The sequence below is a fragment of the Macaca fascicularis genome, chromosome 13, assembly GCF_037993035.2.
Source record: "Macaca fascicularis isolate 582-1 chromosome 13, T2T-MFA8v1.1".
Lineage (NCBI taxonomy): Eukaryota > Metazoa > Chordata > Mammalia > Primates > Cercopithecidae > Macaca > Macaca fascicularis.
This window is the reverse complement of record NC_088387.1, coordinates 57,342,593-57,369,979: the sequence shown is the minus strand read 5'-3', so window position 1 is coordinate 57,369,979 and position 27,387 is coordinate 57,342,593. Positions and strand designations below refer to the sequence as shown.

At 37.8% G+C, this 27,387-nt stretch overlaps 1 protein-coding gene and 1 non-coding gene across 6 annotated transcripts in view; both read left to right on the top strand.

The window, feature by feature from the left end:
- Positions 1-27,387, top strand: part of AFTPH (aftiphilin) — a 71,857-nt gene that overhangs the window by 35,006 nt on the left and 9,464 nt on the right. For 2 of the 5 annotated variants that reach the window (XM_065527028.1, XM_005575745.4), the window contains exons 3-8: positions 10,813-10,964; positions 12,356-12,482; positions 12,890-12,946; positions 16,612-16,734; positions 23,445-23,505; positions 25,052-25,135. In XM_065527028.1, coding sequence (XP_065383100.1) covers positions 10,813-10,964; positions 12,356-12,482; positions 12,890-12,946; positions 16,612-16,734; positions 23,445-23,505; positions 25,052-25,135 — 604 coding nt within the window. The remainder of the gene's footprint in view (positions 1-10,812; positions 10,965-12,355; positions 12,483-12,889; positions 12,947-16,611; positions 16,735-23,444; positions 23,506-25,051; positions 25,136-27,387) is intronic. The other 3 variants (XM_074011655.1, XM_005575746.4, XR_001484455.3) reach the window with 2 other exon arrangements.
- On the top strand, positions 22,524-22,629 carry LOC123568479 (U6 spliceosomal RNA). The gene has a single exon (XR_006691854.1). It is a non-coding gene; the product is annotated as a U6 spliceosomal RNA (small nuclear RNA).

Genomic DNA, 27,387 nt, shown 5'->3' with positions numbered 1-27,387 from the left:
AGGATGGTCTCGATCACCTGACCTCGTGATCCACCCGCCTCGGCCTCCCAAAGTGCTGGGATTACAGGCATAAGCCACTGTGCCCGATGGAAATTTTCTTTTAAAAAAAAAAAAAAAAAACTTTTTTGTTTCAGAAAGAAATCTTGATTGAAATAACCAAGATGCTTGTTTCACAGATATATGGTAAAAGAGATAATAAATGTCATAAGCACTGCATTTAACCCTGAGCTTTTGTAAAATGTTAAAATATTGTTCTGGATATCATTTAGAAATTTAGGTAACAGGGAAGTAATCTGTTTATATTAATTGGCTATAGAAAAGGAGGCTATGAGTTATTTTTTATTAGATATCCAATTGATAATGCTACAGGGAAAATGCTATTAGCTGAAGATTTGTTTGGAGAGCTTTGAAAGTCGAGTGCCACCAAAAAGAAGAGAATTACTAATACCTTGGCTTGTGTTAGTTCAGGATTAAGTTACTGGTTTGTTTTGTTTTGTTTTTGAGACGGAATCTTGCTCTGTCGCCCAGGCTGGAGTGCAGCAATGCAATCTCGGCTCACTGCAGCCTCCGCCTCCTGAGTTCAAGCGAGTCTCATGCCTCAGCCTCCCAAGTAGCTATGATTACAGGCACAGAAACTCAGCGTTCTTAAACTGAATATAACTAATCCTTCCTTTTCATCTTCACTTATTTAATCATCTAGCTAATATTTATGCAGGTTTTCCCTCCTGTGAACATTGGAACATACAACTGAAAACAGAAGTAAGCAACAAAATAAGAGAATTAAGATTTGAGACTTTAGCCTTCCTTGTAGATCTTTGCTTACTTATTTGGATAGAATTTCCTTTTGCTATTTTTTCCTCAGAAAATTTGACTATCTGGTGTTTAATTTCAAAATAGAAATGCTTTATTAGGTTTATTCAGAAACTGTGCAGAAGGGAAAAATCATGTTTAGATCATGGGGAATATTACAGCTGCTCACTCTTCATAGAGCTTGAAATTGGGGATTGGTAAGTATACAGTTGTAGATTGTACTTGATAGCTTACTTAATATTTAATGGTGATGCAGCATAAGATATCCTCTTAAATGGAAGATTAAATTACCCAGTGGATTTTAATGTTTCTTCTAAACTTCTACCTGAGTGTGAAACCTAATGCTATCAATATTAAAACTGTTGATATTAATCAACTTCTGTCCCTAAGCAAAAAAGGAAAACTAACTGGAAATAAGTTGAAGGAATATCAAGAGTTACCTTAAATATAAAATACTTAAGGCATTACTTAATATCCTTGATAGGGTCTTGGAAACTGCAACGTTAAGGGAAAGGACATATAACAAAACCAATTTTACTGTAGGCTAACTGATATAAACAAGAGTTAAGTTTCTGTGGCATCTTTCTGGTCACAGAAACATCGCTGAACTTCTAAATAAAGACACAAAGCACTTCTAATATTAAACATTTAAATAAATGTGAGCTATACTTACATTTTAAAAAGATTACTAAAAACAAACATAATTACGTACCCAGTTTTTGGTGAATCAGTGAGTGACACCACTTGTAGTGGTGTTGGGTAAAATCAAGGGATAAATGTTTGCGAAGCAAAAATGATCTAAGGAGCGTCTCCTACCACCATACAATTCAAAAACAATCACAAATCTGGCAGACTCACTGGGCACTTTCATACTGCATCATTTATTGCTGTGCATTTGTATGATTAGTGTAGACTTCATGAATGTTTATTTTATAATTTATTCTTTTTGCAATCTACTTATTCCAGCTCAGGGTCACCAGTGACCAAAGCCTATCCCTCCAGCGCAGGGTACAAGGCTGAAACTATTCCTGGCCTGGATGTCATTCCATTGCAGAGCACACTCACACACATACACCAGCACTCACTCAGACTGGAACAATTTAGACAATCTAATGTGCATGTCTTTAGGATCTATGAGGAAACTGGAATACCCAGGAAAAAACCCATGTGGACATGGGGAAAATGTGCAAACTCCACACAGATAGTGGCTGCAGCCAGGAATCAGTTGTTTTTCTCATCAACATTACAACAAAATGACGTTATTCAAGGACCTGCTGTCCTTTAAAGGAGATAGGCATTTGAGTGGCATAAGAACCAGAGTCTGGGCTCCTATATACACCTCTCTGGAAAGCTGGATGAGACTTGCAATACACTTAATCTCTTTACGCTCAGGTGTAGTCTTTTATAAAATAAAGGTATATTAGTTACAGTTCCAGATAAACAGAACCAATAGGGTATGTGTGGAGGTTAGGGAGGGAAGGATGGAAGGGAGGTAGGAGTGGAGGTAGTAGAGAGAGAGAGAGATTATTGGAAATTGAGAAGTTCCAAAAGCCACAGTGTGTAAGCTGCAAACCCAAGAGCTGATGGTGTAGTTCCAGTCTTGAGTCCAAAGGCCTAAGAACCAGGAGAGCAGTGGTGTAAGTTCCAGCCCAGAAGCCAGCAAGCTTAAGATCCAAAAAGAGCTGATTTTTTAGTTCAAGTCCAACTGAAGTACCAACTCAAAATCAAGCAGAAGTTCCTTAGCCTTTTTGTTCTTTTCAGGTCATCAGCTGATTGGATGAGGCCCACCCACATTAGGGAGGGCAGTCTGCGTTAGTGAGATTACCAATTCAAAGGTACTGCCAGAATAACGTGTTTTGGCATTTTTTGGTTTGTTTGTTTTCGAGACAGGGTCCCTTTCTGTTGCCCAGGCTGGAGTGTACTGGCATGATCTCTGCTTACTGCAGCCTCCACCTCAGCCTCTCTAGTAGCTGAGACTACAGGCGTGTGCTACCACACCTGGCTAATTTTTGTTTTTTTTTTTTATAGAAATGGGATTTTGCCATGTTGCCCAGATGGTCTTCAACTCCTGGGCTCAAGCAATCTGCCTGCCTCAGCCTCCTAGAGTACTGGGATTATAGGCATGAGCCACCGTGCTCTGCCCCAGAATAATGTTTGACCAAATGTCTGGGCACCCATGGCCCAGTCAAGTTGACACATAAATGTAACCATCACAAGAGGGAACACCTTACATCCATATATAACTTTCAGGATGTTTGGAAGACTAACCTGTTTGTGACTAAAACATGCCAGTTGAGAAGGTGTGCATTAGATAAAATGGCTTACTTGCACCAATGGATAAAGTGAAATGGCTGCTTATGTACCCTGGGACTTTGTTCCTCTACCCCCAGACATAAAGACATGACAGAACTGGGAATGAGCAAAAGTTGTCCATTCATACTTGAAGCTTTGCCCCATTGATGAATTAAACCATTGGGTAATCATTTTTTGCTTTCCCAGAAACCAAATCTGGTTTAAAAAAATAAAAATAATTATAAAGACATTCAAGGTAATGAAGGACCCTGATAGGAAAATGAATATATAAGAAATGAGAAAATTGGGAAAGAGGAAAAAGCTATAAAAGCAAGTGTACCTTTGAAGATGTGGTATAGCCAAGGATGCATTATGACTTTCGTGAGCCCTTTCTCCATAAAATATGTTTTTTGATTAACAGTAGAAAGTAATATGGAAGGGCCGGGCATGGTGACTCATGCCTGTAATCCCAGCACTTTGGGAAGCCAAGGCAGATGGATCACTTGAGGTCAGGAGTTCAAGACCAGCCTGGCCAACATGGTGAAACCCCATCTCTACTAAAATCACAAAAGTTAGCCAGGCAGGCATGGTGGTGTGCGGCTGTAATTCGAGCTATTCAGGAGGCTGAGGCAGGAGATCACTTGAACCCGGGAGGCGGAGGTTGCAGAGACCCGAGATCGTGCCACTGCACTCCATCCTGTGCAACAGAGCAAGACTCCATCTTGATGGGGGCGAGGGGGAAGAAAGTAGTAGGGAGGCAAATTTGTGTGAGAGTGCTCCCTAGTTCTGGCTCTTGTCAGTATACTCAGCTATCAAGCTATTTTGAGAGCAAAAGCTCCTGCTTTGGGCTAGTTTCCATTCAGAATGATTTTTGATAGGTACGAACTCGTCTAAGCGTAAGTATACTTCTGTGTAAGTAGCATAGCTCCGCTACTTGGCTTCATAGCATTGGACATTAATAGAGAAAATGAAAAAGGAGGGTGTGGTACCTGCCTTGAATAGCATTTGATTTTTAATCCTACATTTATCAGAGCCCCAGTTTTTGAAATGTTTAATAGCCAGATGTGCTACTGTTTGCCAGGCTTAGAAGCTGGTACTTATATGAATGAAAAGGCATGACTGAGTCACATAAACTGGCATTCAGCTAGCCAGTCACCAGTTTATTCCATATTCAAAGGAAAACTGAGGACTATTTTTCCTCTTTATACTTTGAAGACGATGGCATTTAAAATTAAAGTAATCAGGGCTGGGTGTGGTGGCCCACATGTGAAATCCTAGTGCTTTGGAAGGCCAAGGTGGGAGGATTGCTTGGAAGTAGAAGTTCAAGACCAGCCTTGGCAACATAGTGAGACCCCATCTCTACAAAAAATAAAAAGTAGCCATGCATGGTGGTGTTCACCTGTGGTCCTAGCTACTCAAGGGGTTGTGGTGACAGAATCGCTTGAGCCCAGAAGTTCAAAGCTGCAGTGAGCTGTGATGGCACTGCTGCGCTGAAGCCTGAATGAGCGAGTGAGACTGTCTCTTAAAAAAGAAAAAAAAATCGAGTAATTGGTGTAAAGACTTTTAATTTGACGTTTAGTTAGTATTGTAACATCAGCTAAATGTTTAGTATGCTAAGTATGTGTGCATTTATTTGTTACCTCATTTTCAGAATGCAGCCCTGACTAGTAAGAATTAACAACTAACTTTGTTGAAAATGATGAATTTTAGTGTTCGATGAAGTCATTTGCTTTAAGCGTAGTTATCACTGTACATTTAACAGGTAAATCCCTTATCTAATAATGTCTGGAAATGTTTTGAAAGACCACAAAAAGTGGGGGAAACATGGTTTAGTGAAATAATGTAGGCTTTGCAGTCAGACTTTGGATCAAATCTCGCTGTGTACTATACCACCAGTAAGGCTATGGTTAATTATCTGAATCTTCCTGAACTATAGTTTCTTCATCTATAATATGAAGACAATAATACCTCTGGAGTTTCTCTTAGAAGATTCATGGAGTAAATACATGTAGAGCGTCAAGCATAGTATGGTATATAGAAGACAAAATTTGGCTATTATATGTCTTATAATTATTTAAATATGCCCAACCTGTGTATAAAAATGATTTAGATGGCTTACAATAAGATATACTTTTATAAGTAGAACAATTATGCCCCCTCCGGCCTTTTTTTTTTTTTTTTTTTTTGAGAGGGAGTCTTGCTCTGTCACCCAGGCTGGAGTGCAGTGGCCGGATCTCAGCTCACTGCAAGCTCCGCCTCCCGGGTTTACGCCGTTCTCCTGCCTCAGCCTCCCGAGCAGCTGGGACCACAGGCGCCCGCCACCTCGCCCGGCTAGTTTTTTTGTATTTTTTAGTAGAGACGGGGTTTCACCGTGTTAGCCGGGATCGTCTCTCGATCTCCTGGCCTCGTGATCCGCCCGTCTCGGCCTCCCAAAGTGCTGGGATCACAGGCTTGAGCCACCGCGCCCGGCCGCCCCCTGCAGTCTTAAATGAAGGCAAAGTGTTTGGTTTTTGTTTTTTTTTTTTTTTTAAACTAGTGCACATTAATACCAAGTATGTGCCAGAACCTAGGTACTAGAAATTCAAGAAAAAGACATAGTCCCTGCCCTCAGAGCTCTTGTAATTTTTAGAAATGGACTTAGAACCGCTTTGATGACAACATAATATAGTGGTTAGGAGCACCTACTCTGAAGCTATACTTCCTGGGTAGGAACTCAGCCTCTCCACTTAATATTCGTGTGACCACAGGAAAGTTAACCTCTTTCTGCTCTGCTTTTCTCATCCAGGAAATGGAGATAATATTATTACCTCCCTCACATGGTTCTTTTGAAACTTAAATGAGCTAAAATTTATAAAGCATTTAGAGTAATGTCTGCCACGTGGTAGGCACTATGCGAACATTGAATGAAAATTATGATGCACCATAGCAAGCTTTTGCAGTTTCTGAGTAGGTTTCAGAGTACATCTTTTGATCTTTTGCTGAATTTAGGCTCCCACTTTCCTGATCTGGGTTAAAATAATATTGTTTGCTTTACCTATACTGCCTTATGTGCCTAAGGAAACTAGAGCTCAGCCAGTCTCACTTCACCAATTCTAAATAATAAAGTATCTATTTTTTGGAATTTTACATCTAATTCAAGTCCACATGTACTGTAATATGTTAATAAATGTCACTGTTTGATGCAACCTTTTTCTGCATTAATCTGCTACAAGGAGTTTGAAGATTTGTGTTGTGCCCCCACCTAATCAAAACCAGTAGATTTCCCATTATGGCTACATGTACTCTGTATTGAAATAGGAGTTCACACAAGCAGGGTAATATAAGCAAAGTACCTTTTTACTCATAAGAAGAAATCCAAGTTTAATATTTTACTTTAACTTGAGTTTTGATGTGATACTGAATTTTACCACTAATTTATATGCATATGTTAAACTATCCTTGGCTGATATTGAGAGGATGATTGTAATTTAAAACAGATTAAAATACTTAATATATGTACCCCCAAAAAATTTTTTGAAAAACAAACTTGAAACCTTTGCCACTCTCACAGTTTTGATACACCTTTTATCCCAAGTGCTCAAATTTTATGTTCAAAATAACAATGATTTCTTTTAAAAAAGTAGTGTCTGATTAACAATCTGTTTGGGAAAATCTGTTTCCTGAAAAAAACCTGTCTGGTCATAAGAGAAACTGTTCTTGTGGTAGGTTATTTTAACTTCTCTTCTTCTGAGTATTATATTAGTTATATTCTTGTAACTGTTCTACTTACCAAGTTATTTGGACTGTGTTACATCACATTTTTGCATGTTTAACTTTATTTTGCTTCTTAGGAAGCAAAGTACTCTTTTTGAGATGGAGTCTTGCGCTTCCACCTCCCAGGTTCAAGCGATTCTCCTTGCCTCGGCCTCCCACATAGCTGGGATTATAGGCACCCACCACCACACCCAGCTATTTTTTTGTATTTTTAGTAGAGACGGGGTTTCACAATGTTGGTCAGTCTGGTCTTGAACTCCTGACCTCGTGATCCGCCCGCCTCGGCCTCCCAAAGTGCTGGGATTACAGGCGTGAGCCACCGTGCCTGGCTGAGAAGCAAAGTATTCTTAATGCCTAATGTGTGGTTTACACATTTTGTGTTTCATAATGCAATCAAGATTTAAGTCATAATACCAATAAGCCAACCACCAATATCCAAAATGTAAACTCTACAAGGAGTAACCATAGCAGGTTTCATTTATATGAGACTCTTAAAAATAGATACTTAAAAACCAGGTACTTTTTTTTTCCTCCCAACTCAACAGGGATGACCTTGGGAAGGATGTACAATACTTGGATTAATTTCTTGTTATAATGTGTAGAAATTGATAAATTGAGATAAGTATTTTCATAGTGATTTAGAATGCTAAATCATGGTAGAGAAATATTCTTAGTGAGCTTTGATTCTAGTTTTGAGACTCATTTATTTAATTCCCTGGCAAGCCACCTGTGTCTATATGTATCATCTGTATAATAACAGTAGTAATGATAAAAACTGCCACCTCTGACACCCTGGGTGCCAAGTATTTAATCCTCTAAATTATCGTCCACCTCATGAGGTAGATAGACCCTGATATCTCCAGATTATAAATGCAGAAACTGGGCAGAAACAGTGGTGGGCACCTGTAATCCCAGTTACTTGGGAGACTAAGGCAGCAGAGTCACTTGAACCTGGGAGGCTAAGGTTGCAGTGAGCTGAGATCGCACCACTACACTCCAGCCTCGGTGACAGAGTAAGACTCTGTCTCAAAAAAATAAAAATAAAAATAAATGTAGAAACTGGAGTCTTAGCCCCTGGATCTATAGCCCTCTATTGAAGTGTTATACCAGTCATTTACTTACTGGAATTAACTAATAGTAAGTTAAATTTGGCCTTATTTATTACCAAGAACAAGATAGTGGTGAGAAAGTCGTTACAGGATGCCCTTACCACCAAACTGGTCTTATGGAAATTAATATACTTTTTTTGGAGACCAAGTCTTGCTCTATCACCCAGGCTGGACTACAGTGGCACGATCTCAGCTCACTGCCACCTCCACCTGCCTGGTTCAAGCGATTCTCATGCCGCAACCTCCTGAGTAGCTGGGACTACAGGTGTGTATCACCATGCCCTGCTAATTTTTGTATTTTTAGTAGAGATGGGGTTTCACCACGTTGGCCAGGCTGGTTTCAAACTCCTGACCTCAAGCAATCCACCTGCCTCGGCTTCCCAAAGTGCTGGGATTACAGGCGTGAGACACTGCACCTGGCCGGAAATTGATACACTTTTAAAAGTAAAATGTCAGAGCAAATTTAATTTTAATAAAAATCTTTGGGCTGGGCGCAGTGGCTCACGCCTATAATCCCAGCACTTTGAGAGGCCGAGGCGGGCAGATCACCAGGTCAAGAGATTGAGACCATCCTGGCTAACACGGTGAAACCCCGTCTACTAAAAATAAAAAATTAGCGGGGCGTGGTGGTGGGCACCTGTAGTCCCAGCTACTTGGGAGGCTGAGGCAGGAGAATGGTGTGAACCCGGGAGGCGGAGCTTGCAGTGAGCCGAGATTGCGCCACTGCACTCCAGCCTGGGTGACAGAGTGAGACCATCTCAAAAAAAAAAAAATGTTGGGCAATGCTGTTAATGGATGCTGGTTATTTATTATTTACAGCTCTATCTCAAGGGGTCAAACCATGACCCACAGAATGAATCTGTCCTGCCGCCTGTTTTTGTAAATAAGTTTCACTGGAACATACCCATGCTTATTCCTTTACGAATGGCCTACAAGGCCAAATGTATTTACTATCTGGCTCTCTAAAGAAAAGATTGCTAATCTCCTGCTTTATCTTATTCAACATAAGATTTGAAGCAATCTAATGTAATATCTGATCCTAAACATATGTGAAACTTTCTTTAGAAATTTCCATTCAACTTATATCCTTTATGGGAAAAGGCTGAAGAAGAAGTAAAAATTGAGGCAATTAGGTAATGTTTCTTTGCCTCAGCTTCATTCCACTCATTTGAGAATTTTGCTGGTGTCTTGACACCTGGCAGTTATGTGTAACATTGCCCAAGTGGTTCGATGTGTTTTAGGGTCATTTCTTTTCTTCCTGTGGTAAACATTTTTTTCCTATCCCATTAAAAAGATAACAAAGAGGATACAAGAAAGATTTAATTTACAGAGAAATAAAATTTGGTCATATGTGAGTTTTTTGTTTATCTTCCCTGCCCAGGAGGAGCCAATCATGTATCCAATTAGGTGGTTATCTGATCTCTTTGAAAATAATGTCTGTCCGTTCCCTCTGTTGAGGCAAGTGAGAGCAAGGGCCCCTTGATGCACTCAAGTTTCACAAGCCTTGGGATCTTGAGGCTACCCTTTACTTAGGGTTCATAATTGATAGTGAGAACCTTTTCTAATATCACACACATGAATATAATTATGATGTAACTTTTATAGAATTACAAAAGAGTACCCTGAGACTAATTATGCAGTGTTAAATTTTTACTCTGATACAGCTTCCAAAAGAGATTTGGATTAAGAAAAGGTGAAATTTTTTCCTTTTCCTTTTTTTTTTTTTTTTTAAATTTTCTTGGGTGCTCACTACACTACAAAACAGAAATCAAGTATCAGCTTGTTTTTGTTACTTGGCAGGAAGTACCACCATGATGTGGCATTTTGCTCATACAGTCTGTCAATTCAATAGTAAACTTAATCTTACAGCAGGCTTTAACTTACTAACAATTTGTATTTGTAGTTGATGTTTACATGGTAAACTGGGCTAAGTTGGAAAATATATTACATGTATCTGAAATAGGAAAATAGGAATAAATGTTATTGTAGGTTACACATGTATAGTAAACCTAGTGGTACCAAAACTAAGTTGATCTAAATCCAACAAGTTTTAGTTAATAAAAATACGTAAAAGAAAATGCCAAGAGATTTATCTGTTTGTTCTTGGTGAAACTACTCTGGGGAATATGAAGGCTTTACTTAGGAGAAAGGTAGTATTCTATTCAAAAATAGACATGCAACAAAGACGAGTAGAAATGGAATATCTAAAAGATAATACATATCACCAAAATGATGAATGAGCTTTTTGAATTTTTTATCAGTAAAAATTGAGACATTCTTTCCTACTTTGCTTTGTACTATTAGCAGCAAAAATATTTCCAAAAGGCTATCAAAATTCGTGTTTATGTCCAAAAAAAAAGATTGTTTAGCTATAATAGCATAATACTTCTCACAAGCATCCGATCTTTTTGTTCCTAAATCTAGAGTAGATGAGTGGTGGTAAGAGACATTCCAGTGTGGTGGAAAGAATATAAATGCTCTCTGGGTTTTTTGGGTTTTGCTTTGGGCAGATTATTCACACATTGAGATTGCTTTCTCACTGTAGAATTGGGTAATTTATTTTTTGTAGAATTTTGTAATAGATTAAGATACTACATGTAAAGTAGCAGGTATATTGCTTGGCACGTTGCTTTTACTTGCCAGCTACGTAGCTCATCATCATTATTTAAATTAATCATTTAGAGTGATTGTTTCGTGAGTAGTTGTGTTCTTTTCACTTAGTGTTTTCTGTATCTGAGTGATGGTTCTTACAGTAGTGGACAGGGTGTGCATGTGTTTGCATTTTAATGCTATTACTATGATATCAATATTAAATGAAAATAAACTTTTGGGGGGTGTTTTGATGCAGACAGCTTTATTAAACCGCCTGGAGCGAATTTTCGAAGCATGTTTTCCTTCCATACTTGTCCCTGATGCTGAAGAGGAAGTTACTTCCCTGAAGCACTTGCTGGAAACAAGCACTTTGCCAATAAAAACAAGAGAGGCCTTACCTGAAAGTGGGTAAGTAGAAGAGAGTTTTTAGATAGCATGTGTTTTTGTTACTTTCAGCAGTTCTAATTTATAAGTTTATCTTAAAACATTAAGGTTCAGGCCGGGCGCAGTGGATCACCTGAGGTCAGGAGTTTGAGACCAGCCTAACCAACATGGTGAAACCCTGTCCCTACTAAAAAATACAAAAAAATTAGTAGGGTGTGGTGGCGCATGCCTGTAATCCCAGCTATTTGGGATTGAGGCTGAAGCACAAGAATCACTTGAACCCAGAAGATGGAGGTTGCAGTGAGCCAAGATCATTGCACTCCAGCCTGAGTGACAGAGCAAGACTCTATCTCCAAAAAATAAAAAATAAAAAAAATTAAGGCTCAAAAACATTGTGTCAAAACCTAAACTCCCTGCCTCTTTTGAGCTGTTTGTTTTTATATTTCTATATCAATATTCTAATCAATTGATGTTATATATTATTTTTTGACTTCTTAGAATGGTAACTGAAAATTTAGATCTTACCTCTGCTATTCTCCCCTCATCTTCCCCATATATCAGTTTTTGGTTAATTTCTTATTTGGCATTTTCATTATTATAATCATGTATATATTGTTTACTCTTAAGCCACTGTTTTCTTTATAGTACAACTTCTTCCTGGGCTTCTCTTTTTCATTAGTGTTTCCCTACCCTTTGAGAGCTTGTTCATACACTTGTGATCCAACCCCTTATTCTGCTCCCATCTAGAATGGTTTCAGTCTGGGCTTACACATATGTTGTCTTGGGACTTCCCTTCACTTAGATCCCATTTTGGTGGAGCACATCCTCCAACAGCCTTCTGAGAAAAAAAAATAGATGGGAGGTAAAATTTTATTCTACTCTCACATTAAATTTATAGTTTAAGATCTCTTTGTTGCTGATGTTCTGAAATTTCACAATGAAATATCTTTTTTTCTTTGAGACAGAGTCTCACTCTGTTGCCCAGGCTGGAGTGATCTTGGCTCACTGCAACCTCTTCCTCCTGGGTCAAGCGATTCTCCTGCCTTGGCCTCCTGAGTAGCTGGGATTGCAGGTGCCCACCACCATGTCTGGCTAATTTTTTGTATTTTTTAGTAGAGATGGGGTTTCACCATGTTGGCCAGGCTGGTCTAGAACTCCTGACCTCAGGTGATCCGCCCGCCTCGGCCTCCCGAAGTGCTGGAATTACAAGCATGAGCCACCATGCCTGGCCTCACTTAGTTATTTTTCTAGTGACTGTAAGTGTTGGCTCTTGATTTCATTCAAATAGTTATATACTTACGTTGGACCCAAGAATAATTGGAATGTGTAACATGTCACAGCCATATTGTAAGTAGAACTCATGGTGAAAGTTATTGAGTAACCTATTGTTGATGGCTTCATCATGGCCTTTGCAGGGAATTGCTAGATGTGTGGACTGAGCTACAGGATATCCATGATGCACATGGCTTGAGATACCAGTGGGGCGGCTCCCATAGCAACAAGAAGCTTTTGTGCTCCTTGGGAATAGACACCCGAAACATTGTGAGTTTGTTAGTACCTTGAAAAATCTTTTAATCAACCTGTGGGTGTTTTAAAATTCTGTTATACTTCTGTTTAAGCTGTGGTAAGCTAGTTCCTCAGAAAATAAATATTTGGTTTAAATGTTCCTTTATATTGAATGTGCTGACTTTTAAACATCAATCTACCTAAATTTTTCTTCAATACTTATTTTTAGAAAAAATTGTTTTAGTAGTTTTTCTTAAATATAAAATGAAGGAATTGGACTGGGAGATAAAATGACCCCATATGGGCAATTTTTAAGTTTCATCAATTTATTATTCCCAATATATGTAATAAAACATCGCAAGCATATTTGGAAACTGTTTCATTGTATGATAGATTATTCTCTAAATATATGTTCTTTCTGTCTGTCTAACACGTGTGTGTAGCTCTTCACGGGCAATAAGAAGCAGCCTGTTATAGTGCCCATGTATGCAGCAGGATTGGTAAGTACAAAAATCTCTCTGCATGTATTTATCATTACTGCATTTATTCTGTAAAATCATCTTAAAATATACTTCTCTGTCATGCTATATAAGAGACGTTTAGTGTTGGATTCTGAAGGGTATAAATAGATCTTTTTTGAACTCATAAATCCCATCAAATACTGATCGCAGGACTTTTAAAATATTTCATTAATTACAGATACTGTTTTGTTTTAGATTGAAAATTTTTATCTTACTAATATTAGCATATATAACTGTTTGTAAAATGCACCTTTGGAGGATTCTTTTTCTTTTCTAAACTTGCTTTAAAGAAAAAGCAGCTGGGGCCCGGCGCGGTGGCTCAAGCCTGTAATCCCAGCACTTTGGAAGGCCAAGACGGCAGATCACAAGGTCAGGAGATCAAGACCATCCTGGCTAACACGGTGAAACCCCATCTCAACTAAAAAATACAAAAAATAACTAGCCGGGCGAGGTGGCGGGCGCCTGTAGTCCCAGCTACTCGGGAGGCTGAGGCAGGAGAATGGCGTAAACCCGGGAGGCGGAGCTTGCAGTGAGCTGAGATCCGGCCACTGCACTCCAGCCTGGGTGACAAAGCGAGACTCCGTCTCAACAAAAAAAAAAAAAAAAAGAAAAAAGAAAAAGCAGCTGAAGTATCTGAAGGCCTAGAGATGTAATTTGTTTTAATTCAGTTATTAATTTTAAATAATGCAATATTGAGGCTATAGATGTACATAAAAGCTTAGAAACACCAAATTATAGTGAAATTAAAATGAGCCAGGACTTATAATGGGTTCTTAGTTTTTCCATTAATGTTTTAAATGTGTTGAATTTTGTTTTTTCAGATATGCCAGGTAGTACCGGAAAACAGACATTTTCATTCTGTTCCTTCTCAAGACTCAGTCACATTTTAAAGTTTGATGTTTGTGTTTTTTGGTGTGTCTTTTTTATTGATGAAAAAAATATATTTTTATTGATGAATAAAAATGCCCCATCAAACTTAAAACATTACTCTAACCGTTAAATTGGAAATAAGGGAAAAATAATGAAGGAATCTTTGGTATAGAATTTATACAACCCTATTATGTGCATGTGACAATTTGCTGTGGAACTTGACCTTTAAATCTATAAACTTTCTCCATGAATAAGCACTAATTATTGATTTTGAATTGGAACATTTTGATTTTTGTGGAATTTTCTAGAGTTTTGTTTTTTTTAAATCAGTGTTTACTCCTTCGTAAATGGTTTTTATCATGTACTTTAAAAACACTTTGATGATTCCCCATTGTTTTCTGTTGTAGGTAAATATAATGCTGAACATTTCTTTAACTTTTTGGTTATTTGGATTTCTTTTTTTCTCAAGGAGTAGCACTCCAGAGGTTGTTGATGTTATGGAACTAGGAATTTAATTTGTAGGCACTTTCATTCAGCATATTAAGGGCAGTGACCTACTTAATGCTAATGTGTAGCCTCACCCCATTAACCAGTTCTGTGAGGTTTGTGAGGAGTTAGAAGCTAAAGCTTATGCTTTATTTTTCAACCTTTATTAGAAATATTTTTACTTAATTAAAAAAATAAAAAAAAATTAAAAAAAAAAAAAATATTTTTACTATTTCTATGGGCTTTTTTTTCCACTTCTTTCCTCCCCGCCACCTTTTTTCCAGTTTATTTTCACATCTATCAGCTCATACCTATAGCTACTATTTCTATATAAGCTTTAATACTAAAGTTTAATGAATATAAATGTATCTCCCCTCCTCCATCTTTGTGATATCTTTCATTTAGAAACCTTTCTTTTAATATCAAGTTTTAATTTATAGCTAACTTTACCCATGGTGCCTTACATGTATGAGATGTTCAATAATCTTTTGATCTCACCTGGAGAAATAGTACCTGAAATGATCATTTAAGCCACTGGTTCTCAAACTTTCATGTGTATCAGAATCACTTGGAAGACTTGTTAAAACACAAATTGCTGAGCACCCCCCCGCCACCCCCGTTTCTTGTTCAATATTTCTGAGGTAGGCTCGAGAATTTGTACATCTGACAAGTTCCAAGGTGACACAGAAGCTGCTGATCGGGGATCACAATTTCAGAACCACTGCTTAAAGTGATCATTCAAATTACAAGCCTTGGCTGAGACTAGTAATTGTTTACCAAATGTATCGACTCTGCATACGGGCACACTAGAGAGCCTGTATAATACTTATGGTATTGAGTCAGGCCATGAACTTCTTTCATTTTTCTAGCTGCTGGGTTAAAGCCTTTCAGATGTGCTACTGTTAAGAATTGATTCTGCAAACTGTTTTAGTTTACGCCTATTTTATTGGGGAAGGGAGGAGGCAGGGATTCTCCTGAAAATTTTAGAAATTTACAGATTCTAACATTAATGACTTAGCAGCTTTGAGTTTTGTTTTGTTTGTTTCTTTTTGGTCCAGTTAAGGGTGATTTTGTCTAGGATATAACCTTTGATTGAAAAATATTCAAAAGCTTATCAGATATTATTTTAAAACATGTAACAGTTTGACTTTTTTCAGACCTAGATTATGGCCCATTTTGAGTTTGGTAGAGTGTTGATGAAAAATACTGATTTTTTTCCTATTTCTGTAGCCATACTGAACATCTATCTTTCTTACTCAAAAAGCATATTAGGCCGGGCGCGGTGGCTCACGCCTGTAATCCTAGCACTTTGGGAGGCCAAGACGGGTGGATCACCTGAGGTCAGGAGTTCAAGACCAGCCTGGCCAACGTCCCATCTCTACTAAAAAAATACAAAAAATGAGCCACACATGGTGGTGGACACCTGTTTCTTAGCTTCCCAGGAGGCTAAGGCAGGAGAATCGCTTGAACCCAGGAGGTAGAGGTTGCAGTGAGCCAAGATCACGCCACTGCACTCCATCCTGGGCAGCAAGAGCGAAACTCCATCTCAATTAAAAAAAAAAAAAAAAAAAGTATATTAGATTTGTAACAAACCCTGTGGAACCTGTAAGATGTTTTCCTCTCTAAAAAGGCTGTATATCTGCTTTGCCTGTCCAAGGAACTAAGTTTCCAGTGCCGTCATAGGGATCAGGATCAAACATTACATTTACACTGAAGGATATAGATGTCATATTATATGGTGTGTTTTAGAATCAGCTCTCACTTCTCACACCACCATGGGGTAATGTGTACAAAGGGTGCCCTTTCCATTTTAGTGTCATTAAAGTGTTGGATTTTTAGAGGTTAGATGTGACATATTGTTGTCTCCCCCAACCCATCCCGAGTTGGTGCTTATGCTTTCATGTGACAGTAATAACCCTGTACTTTAAAACATCTGATTTACAATACAAAGTCTTGCTTTAAAAACTTTTGATTCTAAAGGTATTGTGAATGGTTCTCATTATAGTGCTATAGGATTTTCAGTAAATAAAATTTAAGAATAGCCAGGTGTGGTGACATGAGCTTGAGGCAAGAGGATCCCTTGAGCCAAGGAGTTTGAGGCCAGCCTGGGCAACATAGTGAGACCTTGTCTCTTAAATATGTCTCTTAGAAAAAAAAACAAAAAGACTACTTCCTTTTTGTCTTCAGTACTTTCCAAGTGACCTGTCTTTTTCTCCTTTCTGATAGATTAACTTAAGCTTGTGGGCTGTGGCCCCTACCACCATTAAAGGCTAATATTCCTTTTTCAGGGTATGTTAGAGCCCACCAAGGAACCATTGAAACCACTTTCTGCTGCAGAAAAAATAGCTTCCATCGGTCAGACAGCCACCGTGTCACCAGATATGAACACATGTACATCTGATCAGTTCCAGGTAAAAATATCTATATGTGTATAAATGTTTATGCATGTATATACACATATATCCACACATACTGCCTTTTTCCTTCATTTATGACTGTTTTAAAAATATTTTTAAAGCTTGATTTAATGATGGATATGATTTTGATTAACATCCCTTGGAATACAATGAACAAATCGTCTTTAATTTTTGAAAACAGAAAAGCTCAATTTGAGAAATGGGTGATTATGGGTAAGTTCTTAAACCTTTCCAGGCCTTAGTCTCTTTATCTATAAATTGAAGGGTTTAAAATGAATATCTCTAAAGTCCCTTACAGTTTGAATATTGTGTAATCATAATTACTGACACAAATCTGGTAAGTGCTGGATTTTCAAAAAGAAAAAGAAAAGAAAAAAGGAAACATTGTATTTATACCAACTCTATAAGTCTGCTAGTGTACAGGGGAGTAGTAACACCTGCAGAACTAGTATTTTTTCTGGAATCCTGTGAAATTTTATAAAGCAGTAGTAAAGGTTAGGTATGTCCATTGCCTTAAACTTGTTTTTAGAGTTTAAGCAAAATGGTTATTTAACTCAAAAATGACGTGACCTTTAACTGAACAATCTATGGATTAGGAAAATAGAAAACTGTCTTACTTTTTTTTTTTTTTTTGAGATGGAGTCTTGCTCTGTCTCCCAGGCTGGAGTGCAGTAGTGTGATCTTGGCTTACTATAACCTCTGCCTCCCGGGTTCAAGCAATTCTCTTGCCTCAGCCTCCCAAGTAGCTGGGACTACAGGCATGTGCCAACAAGCCCAGCTAATTTTTGTGTTTTTAGTAGAGACGGAGTTTCACCATGTTGGCCAAGCTGGTATCGAACTTGTGACCTCAGGTGATCCACCCACCTCAGCTTCCCAAAGTGCTGGGATTACGGTGTGAGCCACCACACCCAGCCAGAAAACTGTCTTGCCTTTCTTATCCTTTACCTCCTTGGCACACTTAAGCACAAATTTTTTTTCAGACTAATATGTTAATATAAAGTCTTCTCTCACTTTTTGTCTAGGTAAAATGGGCCATTTGGGCTTGCTTACTCTTTCCATATCAAGTTAGAAACTGACTCAGTGCTGGTTAAATATTGTATTTTTAGAAGCTTAGTATTTTTAAGTGAACATTACCATTTCTAAAACATATTCTTGCCATGTTTTGTCATTTCTTAACCTTAGATGTCATCTTTAGTTGTATCTAACACAAAAAGTGTATGCTTGGACAGCCTTTCCCAAAATGTGTTCTCATTGAATATTAAATCCCCATTAAAACCATTTAGAGATGGTTCACTAAAGGGTTCCAGGGTAAAGTAAGTTTGGGAAGTACTTCATATCATACCCCCATAACTACCCTTAGAGATCACAACACACATTAAGGACACTGAAGGGTCCTGCAATGAATGGCCTTAATTTTAATTCATTTCTCAGATTTACTTGGCCACAGGACCTTTTTTTGCAGAGATCAGAGGAGAGGGGAGTGGTAACACCTGCAGAACTAGTGTTTTGAAGAACATACTTTAGAAAATGTGTAAAGCATAGGTCCTACCATTTTAGGTGTGTTTCAAGAAACATCTAATATTACTGCTGTGTACCACTATGTTTTATACTTGGACATAGCTTAAATGTTACTTTGAAGCCAGCTTATTACTAGCACTGAATTAGTGGGCCATGTTTATAATACCTGGCCTTGATGGTTGGGCAGCAGACAAGGTGGCTTGGGCAGAATGTCTCCATAGGTAGACTCTGTTCTTAGTTACCTTAATTTTGTTGCCCCAGTGTGCCCTCTGGCTATAAACTGCTCTCCCAGGTCTGCCCTGTCTATGCATATTTCAGAATTACCTTTCCCATGGCACATTTTTATTTCTGCCTCCATCTGCATTCTTATTCCTACAGTGTTAGGTACTAGGAAAGGATTTTGAGTAACTACTTGGTACATTCACTGAAAATGGAGCTGTTCTTATTGAGACCATTTGTTGCTAGTTTTGCTTGCTTCCTCCTCCATCTAACCACTTCCACCTTACAACCCCATAAACTATTGCTTATTGTGTCAGTTAGCTGTTGCCTGTCTTTTTTGCCTCTAGCTGATTTGATCTTACTGTGTATTTCATTTTAGTCATAGCTTATGTTTCCTATATAATTTCACTGTGGACTTGACAAAAAAGTAGTCCAGATGACCTAATGAAAAAACGTGTTTAGAATTTTGTGCTAAGATGCCTGACCTCCATCACAGAATTGTATGGTGCTTGCTTGACTCCATACCTCTGACTCAGGTTAAAATATTTAACAGAGCAGGCGTGGTGGCTTATGCCTGTAATCTCAGCACTTTGGGAGGCCAAGGCAGGTGGATTGCTTGAGCCCAGGAGTTCAAGACCAGCCTAACCAACATGGCAAAACCCTGCCTCTACAAAAATTAGCCAGGCATGATGGCATGAGCCTGTAGTCCCAGCCTCTCAGAAGGCTAAGGTGGGAGAATTGCTTAGAGCTCAGAAGGTTGAGGCTGCAGTGAGCCATGTTCACACCACTGCACTTCAGCCTGGGCAACAGAGTGAAACCCTGCCTTGGAAAAAAAAAAAAAATTTAACAAACATCTGAAGTACATTTTCTAAAGAGTCTCTTTACAGAAAATTATATATATATTTTATATATATATGTATGTGTGTATGTATATATGTGTGTGTGTATATTATATGTGTGTATTTTTTTTTTTTTTTAGGTAGAGTCTTACTGTGTCACCCAGGCTGGAGTGCAGTGGCATGATCTCAGCTCACTGCAGCCTCCACCTCCCGGGTTCAAGTGATTCTCCTGCCTTAGCCTCCCAAGTAGCTGGGACTACAGGCACACGCCACAACACCAGACTAATTTTCGTATTTTTAGTAGAGACGGGGTTTCACCATGTTGGGCAGGCTGGTCTCAAACTCCTGACCTCAAGTGATCTGCCCTCCCAAAGTGCCGGGATTACAAGGCATGAGACATCGCACCCGGCCTAGAAAATGATACTTCTTACTACTCTTGTTTAGCATGCTACATACACACACACACATATGTGGATTTCATACACACAAATGAAATACACAAATGTGTGTGTGTGTGTGTGTATACATAATTTTACTTTTTGGCCATGCAGGAAGTTACATCTTCCTACTAGTCTTATTTCTTTTAGATGGAACAGCTCTAGCCTTTAGTGCTAGAAGCAACAGTGGCTTCCAAACTTAGCACAAGCACAGTTGGATAATTCCCATTATGACTACATGCTTTTGGGTCTGTCTGTTCTATCCCAATTTTGGTACCCATTGAGTTTGTTTTTGTCTTCCAAATTGGCTTGTATTCATTGATCTTATAACTGTTGCATCTCTTGTTTAGAAATGTATTAACTTAGTTTACAGGTGAAAACAGTAATTTTAGCTTTTTTGGGATTGTGTGTGTGTTTTCATTTTTATCTGCTAAATTTCAAGGTCACACCATTGTGACCACTACTGATTTCCATCTTAGTAAAGTCAATACTTTACACTTTATTCATCGTTAAGTAGGGTCAACACTCTGACTAGCAGTTATCTATCTAGTCACCACTAGCAACCTCTTAGACTGCCTGATATATTTTAGTTGTGAATCAGAATTTTAGAGCTAGAAGAAAAAATGATTATCTAGTTCCATGCTTTTTTTTTTTTTTTTTTTGAAACCAAGTTTTGCTCTGTTGCCCAGGCTAGAGTGCAATGGTGCAGTCTCAGCTCACTGCAACTTCTGTCTCCTGGGTTCAAGCGATTCTCCTACCTCAGCCTCCCAAGGAGCTGGGATTGCAGGCACCTGCCACCACACCCGGCTGATTTTTATATTTTTATTGGAGATGGGTTTCACCATGTTGCCTAGGCTGGCCTTGAACTCCTGACCTCAAGTGATCCACCCACCTCGGCCTCCCAAAATGTTGGGATTACAGGCATGAGCCACTGTGCCTGGCCACTATGCTCGCTTTTTACAGCAAGAAAACATATTTGGAAAGTCTAAGTGATTTACCCAAAACTATGTATTAGTGGTACTGCTAGGACTAGAATCCAAGTCTCCTGTCTCCATGTTTTTGTTCTTTTTATTATGACCTTATTTGCCTAGTGCTGTTTTCTCTGTAGTAATAATTCATACCACATTGCTTCAAGTGGTTTTAAAATGCTTCATTCTCATGCTTTCTCTTGAGTTTCCATACTTGTGAACATCATTAGTTTTAATCTTTTTTTGCTTTGGTATCCTGTTTTTCACCTTTTTTCATTTCCATTAAATGTTGATTCATGTGTATCACCTCATTATGATTTTGGCTGTATTCTAAATACCATACCCTATTTGAGAAGCTCAGATTTCAGCAAATCATTGAAATATTTCTAAGCACCCAGCTACTTGACATCATTCAGATAGAATGTGTTCATGAAAGCTACTTGACATCATTCAGATAGAATGTGTTCATGAAAGAACTTGCTCCATTTATTCAGAAATTGTTATTGCATAAACCTAGATTTTGTCCATTCAGTGTAGATTATGAGCAAAGGTGTCACTGATCTAGAAGTGGAGTAAGTTGAATCTGCTAGAATGCTTAGAGATGTTTGTTTCCTTTTAAGATCAGCTAAAGAAAATATTTTCTAAATATTTATTAGCTGTGTAGGTAGGTTATAAACTAGGTTTTCAGCAGTTTTTTAACTTTTATCTGAAATAATTATAGATTCACAGGAAGTTGCAAATATAGTACAGAGAAGTCCCTTGCACCCTTCACCAGTTTCCTCCATGGTTACATCTTACATAATATACTATAATGTAAAAGCCAGGAACATGACATTGGTACAATATGTGTATATAGGTCTATATCATATCACATAGATTCATGTAACCACCACCACCACTATTAAGAACACCCTTCATAGTCACTGCCCCACAACCATCCCTTAGCCCTGGCACCCACTAACTAATGTTATAGTATTTTACTCAATTTATACCTTGCTCCAGTCTGGCCCTCATTTTTGGAAACTAAATACTTAAATTAATTTGCCTGTCATTGGTATCCCAGTTATCCTGATAGTCATATTATAATATCATGGATTAGACTTTTCAAAAATAACTGATTCATGCTCCTTTTCTATAGAAAACAGCAAGTGACCTTACCTACCCAGAAAAAAATTAATACAAAGTTTTAACAGTGCCTGCCTTACAATAAAGTGTAGTGTTAAGTGATGTCCAAAAAAACCGATAACAAAGTCTAATAAAATACAGCCTATTTTACCACCCCCAAAAGAAAAGAAAAAAACCAACATTTTTTTCTTGTGAGAATATTCTTAAAATGAAGTGTGAATGCTCATTTTAAAGATGTTTTTGCACTGCCTTCCATCTTAAATTTACCATTTGCTTATTTTATATGTTTGACAGTTACGAAATTTAAACCCCTGGAATAGTGGTTTTTTTTTTTCTTTTTTTTTGGAGACAGAGTCTCACTCTGTCGCCCAGGCTGAAGTGTAGTCAATAGTGGCACGATCTCGACTCACGGCAACCTCCGCATCCCGGGTTCAAGCTATTCTCCTGCCTCAGCCTCTCAAGTAGCTGGGATTACAGGCGTGTGCCACGATGCCTGGCTAATTTTTTGTATTTTCAGTAGAGACAGGGGTTCACTGTGTTAGCCAGGATGGTCTCGATCTCCTGACCTCGTGATCCGCCCGCCTTGGATCCCGAAGTTCTGGGATTACAGGCTTGAGCCACTGCGCCCGGCCTGAGCATCCCTTTAGTTTTGTTTTAGTATTGTTTTTAAAATTCTATGCTCACTTCAGCAGCACATTATTAAAATTGGCAAGGTACAGAGGAGATTAGCGTGGCCCCTATACAAGGATGACACCCAAAATTAAATTCTGGTATCTAATACGTAATTTCTAAATTAAAGAAGTTGATTAAAATAAATATTTTAGCCGGGCGCGGTGGCTCAAGCCTGTAATCCCAGCACTTTGGGAGGCCGAGACGGGCGGATCACGAGGTCAGGAGATCGAGACCATCCTGGCTAACATGGTGAAACCCCGTCTCTACTAAAAAATACAAAAAAACTAGCTGGGCGAGGTGGCTGGCGCCTGTAGTCCCAGCTACTCAGGAGGCTGAGGCAGGAGAATGGCGTAAACCCGGGAGGCGGAGCTTGCAGTGAGCTGAGATCCGGCCACTGCACCCCAGCCTGGGTGACAGAGGGAGACTGTCTCAAAAAAAAAAAAAAATAAATAAATAAATAAATAAATAAATATTTTAAATCAACACTTTAAAAATGTCTCATTTATTAGCCCATGATTTTCTTCAAAATTTGGAAAATTGTAAGGAACCAGACAGACCTTAGACATTGAATCTTCTCATTTTATACCATGTTTTTATTGTAATCACACCAATAGTTTAAATCACGATTTGAGAATAGATTGAAATCTTGGCATAGAATCAGCTCATAAATTTGTTTAAAAATGTAAAGATAATTTCATTTCCCAGATACAGCTTTTTAAATGTCAATAACCTGTACTGTTTGTAAATTTTGCAATTTCAGTTTGTGCTAATATTTGCAGGTAACCTTCTGAAATTGTAAATTATCCCAATTTTGTCTTTAGGTACTTTGTTGCCTAATGGTCTTGCTATAATTTTTTTTTTAAAGGATTCTTTACGTTGCTACAACCTGTACTGATTAATTTTGATTTTTTGGTTTTCAACTCTAGGAGTCTCTACCACCCGTCCAGTTTGACTGGAGTAGCAGTGGCCTTACTAACCCTTTAGATGGTACGTCTCTCCGTAGAGCCTCTAGCACCAGAGCTAGAGTTAAGAAAGCTACAAAGTTCAGACAAACTTCTCTCTGCTGATTTCCTTTTTTGTTTGAACATAACTTATTCTTATCTTTGGAAATTCAGGCTTTCTTTCTGAATAGTAATTGCTCAAGAAACCAGCCGTTACTATTATCAACAGTATTAATGTCCAAATATAGGTAATAGTAGTTAGGTAAAATTTTAGTTTCTTTATCTTAAGTCAAAAGTAAGCTTCTTTATTTTTTACAAATATCTAGGTAGTTTAAAAAATTTTAGCTAGGACCAATTTACCTTGAATTTTTTTCTGTAAGTTTTAATTTATGGAATTTTCTTGGATGCAAAGTCTTGTGGCTAGAGGCTGCTTCAAAGCACAAAGCACAATTATTTAACCAAAAACAATGTGCATAGATCCATGTTTATTGACTTAAAGTAGCTTTTAGATTTAATATTTTATAGAGCACCTATATGCAAATAGAAAATAAATTTCACGATCCTTTTCTAAAGCGTGTCTCCAAATGTTAGTAGGCAGTTCTAAAAATAATTGGTTTCACTTATGGCTTTAAAAGAAAATCCTCAAAAAGGAGTAACTTATTCCAGTAATGTAATGTGGGCTTTTTAAAATAAGTAACACACCAATGCTAGTTTCTAGTGTTGACACCACAAGTTTTAAGTGGATCCCAAGATGTAATTGGTCTTACTCCTTGTGCTTAAGTTGTTCGAGCCATTGTCTAAAACACCTGTCATTGTCTAAACGGCAATTATTTTGCCATTGTAAAAAGACACTATCAGCTTGGCCTTATAGTGGGGTCCTAGGATATCTGGAAAGCATCCAATTGAATTAATATAGTGCTGAAGGAAAGCCTGGATGCACTTTTTGCTGTTGTCTGGTGTCTTCAGTCAAATCATCATGCTTTTTATTAACAAACAACTTCTTTAAAAATGTATACTATTTCTGATTACTGTTTCAGAGTTAAAGGGGAACAGTACAGCTTGAGGTTGCACATCAGGGTAGGGTAGTTATGACATTCTTTATTATGTTATTTTAAACTAAACATATTGGTGCGTGTCCTGAAACTGACAACTTTGTCACTTTTTAAAAAGCATTAGAAACCAGTATTACTAACATGAAAGATTGATTTGGGCATGTACAGCGATTTTTAATGTTGGGTTGAGATTAAAGTATTGTTTCCCTTTAACGGGTACGCTTTCCTTTTGGTCCTTCTGGTATGGCTTCCAGTTTTGATTGAAGGAACTGAACTCCTAAAACCTTACTAAGTGTTACATTCTTTACATTGTACATGAGAAAATGTACATTGAATTAAACTGTTACTTTAGAAATGTCCTTAGTAATGAAAAACTAATACTGTACACATTGTTTTAATGTTGATTTTTAAAATGTGTAATGATTACTAATTATAACCTGCATGTTCAAGTGTGTGTCTTACCCCTTTTTACACATAACCCCTCCTCCCTTGGCTTACCTTCTGTGTGGCTGCCTACCAACACGGTCACTGAATTTCAAGCTAGTGGAGGTTCCACTCTTCTGAACCTTGATTTCTTTGGGCCCGTGGATGACAGTAGCTCTAGCAGCAGCACCACAATCCCAGGTCAGCAGAGTGTTAAAACCACAATTCCAGTTTATTTACTAAAAGCATGACCACATCACTTGACTTTCCTATAAACAAGGAAACAAGTAGATTGTATTCTCTATGTCTTTTTAATACTTTTCTTTCATCTGTTATTTTCTAGTATCTGATTACAAAAAAAAAATGACTTATGTGAAATGTATTTCAAGGAAAACTTTCTCAAAGTGTAATATTCAAAGCTGAAAGTAGTTTCTAGGAATAAAACATCCCTAATGTCCTTAGAGAGTTAAAGGTAGGGTTGTTGGGTTTTTTTTCCCTCTAAGTGGAAAATGTGATATTTTATATGCTTATTTTTAAAAGCATATTCTATAAAGCCATTTGAAAAAAATACAAGTTTAGAGATAGAATATTTTAGTATACAAAGATGACTTTACATTGTAGTGCCTGTAATAATATAACCTTTACGAATTCCAGCATTCAATTAGTTGTTTATTAGTGCTGCTAAATATATAATTAGGTTCCAAAATGTTGGAGTCTAGCACTAAGTATATAGTCCCATATAGAACTATTTCTGTTTTTATGTAGCTCTTAAATAGAAAGTATACTGTTAGTTTTCCATGGGGAAAAAAATGTTACAAAAGTTAATAGTAGAAAATAATTGCTATGAGATACTAAAAGCTAGAAATTAAAAATTACTGGAGTGCCTGTTAATGTTCAGCCCTGCAAAAGTTCAGTTCATTGACCAAAGGACTAATGTACTTTGTCATTTTCTAACTGAATAAAAGATTAAAATTATAATGGCATTTTTATGTTTACATTTTATTCAATATTATTTTAATAACTGTCGTCCCAACATGTGATCTGGTAATCATGCCCATTGATCACCAGACAGCTGTTGGGGTGCCATATAGATGCCCATGCCAGAATGCATAGTGAGAGTCCCTTTCTGTCCCCACCAGTGGCTAGTTTCACAACTGGCCTGGTTCCTGAAAATTCACTGGTTTTGTGCTATTCCACTAGATAGTGCTACCACCCACTTCCAACAGTTGAGCAGCCATGATGGGATATGGATGGGGGAGACTAATAGTCAGCTCAGAGTGAACCTGGGACCCAGGAAGCCCTTGAGATTTGTTTATGGAAATCTGATTCTGCTGCAGGGAAGTTCCAAGGTCATTTGGTATAGAGTGACTGGATTCCTCAAATCCAAGCCCCTGATTGTTCTTACTGTTTTCAAGATTTTGCAAGCATATGAAAAACCAATCTGTCTGGTTTTGACTTCAAAATGCTATTGTACTATTTACTTAAATTACTTCTAAATTTACATTTGATCTATGCAATGACCTGGGTAAGCTAATTGTCTGACATTTTAGAATACTTACTGGGGGGTGGGAGGGACAACCAAAAACATGTATATCCTTTTGTTACTATATTCCCAAGAATTAAGCTCCCATTTTAAATTTGCTGTCAGCTTTGTTTTGTCATAAACTGTATTATCATTTGAATGAGGTCACTGTTTTTCTTTTGGGTCCCTAAAAACCTGGTTTAAATTTAATTTTTGGTTACATTTCAAACTCATTTAAAAACCATTCATAGGAGCACAAATAACGTGGCTATATAAAGAAGTACAGAAATGACCTGATAATCAGGCTCAGTGTACACAGCTGCAAGAAGAGCAAGCGGTTTCAGAAGCTTAGAGCTGTAATGGAAGTGAAATCAGCATGGTCAAATGCAGTTCTCATTACTTTGGAGCCTTTTAAATATTTTTGTTCAATATTTTCATTAATATGCTCTAGCTGCTATATAAATTTGATTACTATATATTTGCTTTGGCTTCTTTTTATTGCTATTGGGTTTTGTTAAAACTTACCATCAAGCTACAGGTATCAACACCTTCCTTAGTATTCCATTTCACCACTTGCTTGCATTTTTTCTGACTTGTTTCTGGGAAAGTCATTTCGTCTTAGCTTGCGGTTAATTATTTTGTGTGTGAGACTTAGGAGGTTGGCATAGAACTTGGTTGGCTAGCTTTAGTAATGTAACTAAACTATGCCTCATTAAGGCTCTGTTAAAAAAAAAAAAAAAAAGACCTTCCATTAAAAAAATTACTCTCCAATTATTATAGTAAATAGTTGTCTTGTTTTTGAAAAATCTAACCATAGTTTGGGGGGGGGGTTTGGTGTGGTGGTAGTTATTTGGGGGTGTGATTTTGTTGTCTTTTTTTATTAATCTGCCACTTTACTGTTTGACAGCCAAGTGGCCAGTATTTTATAAAC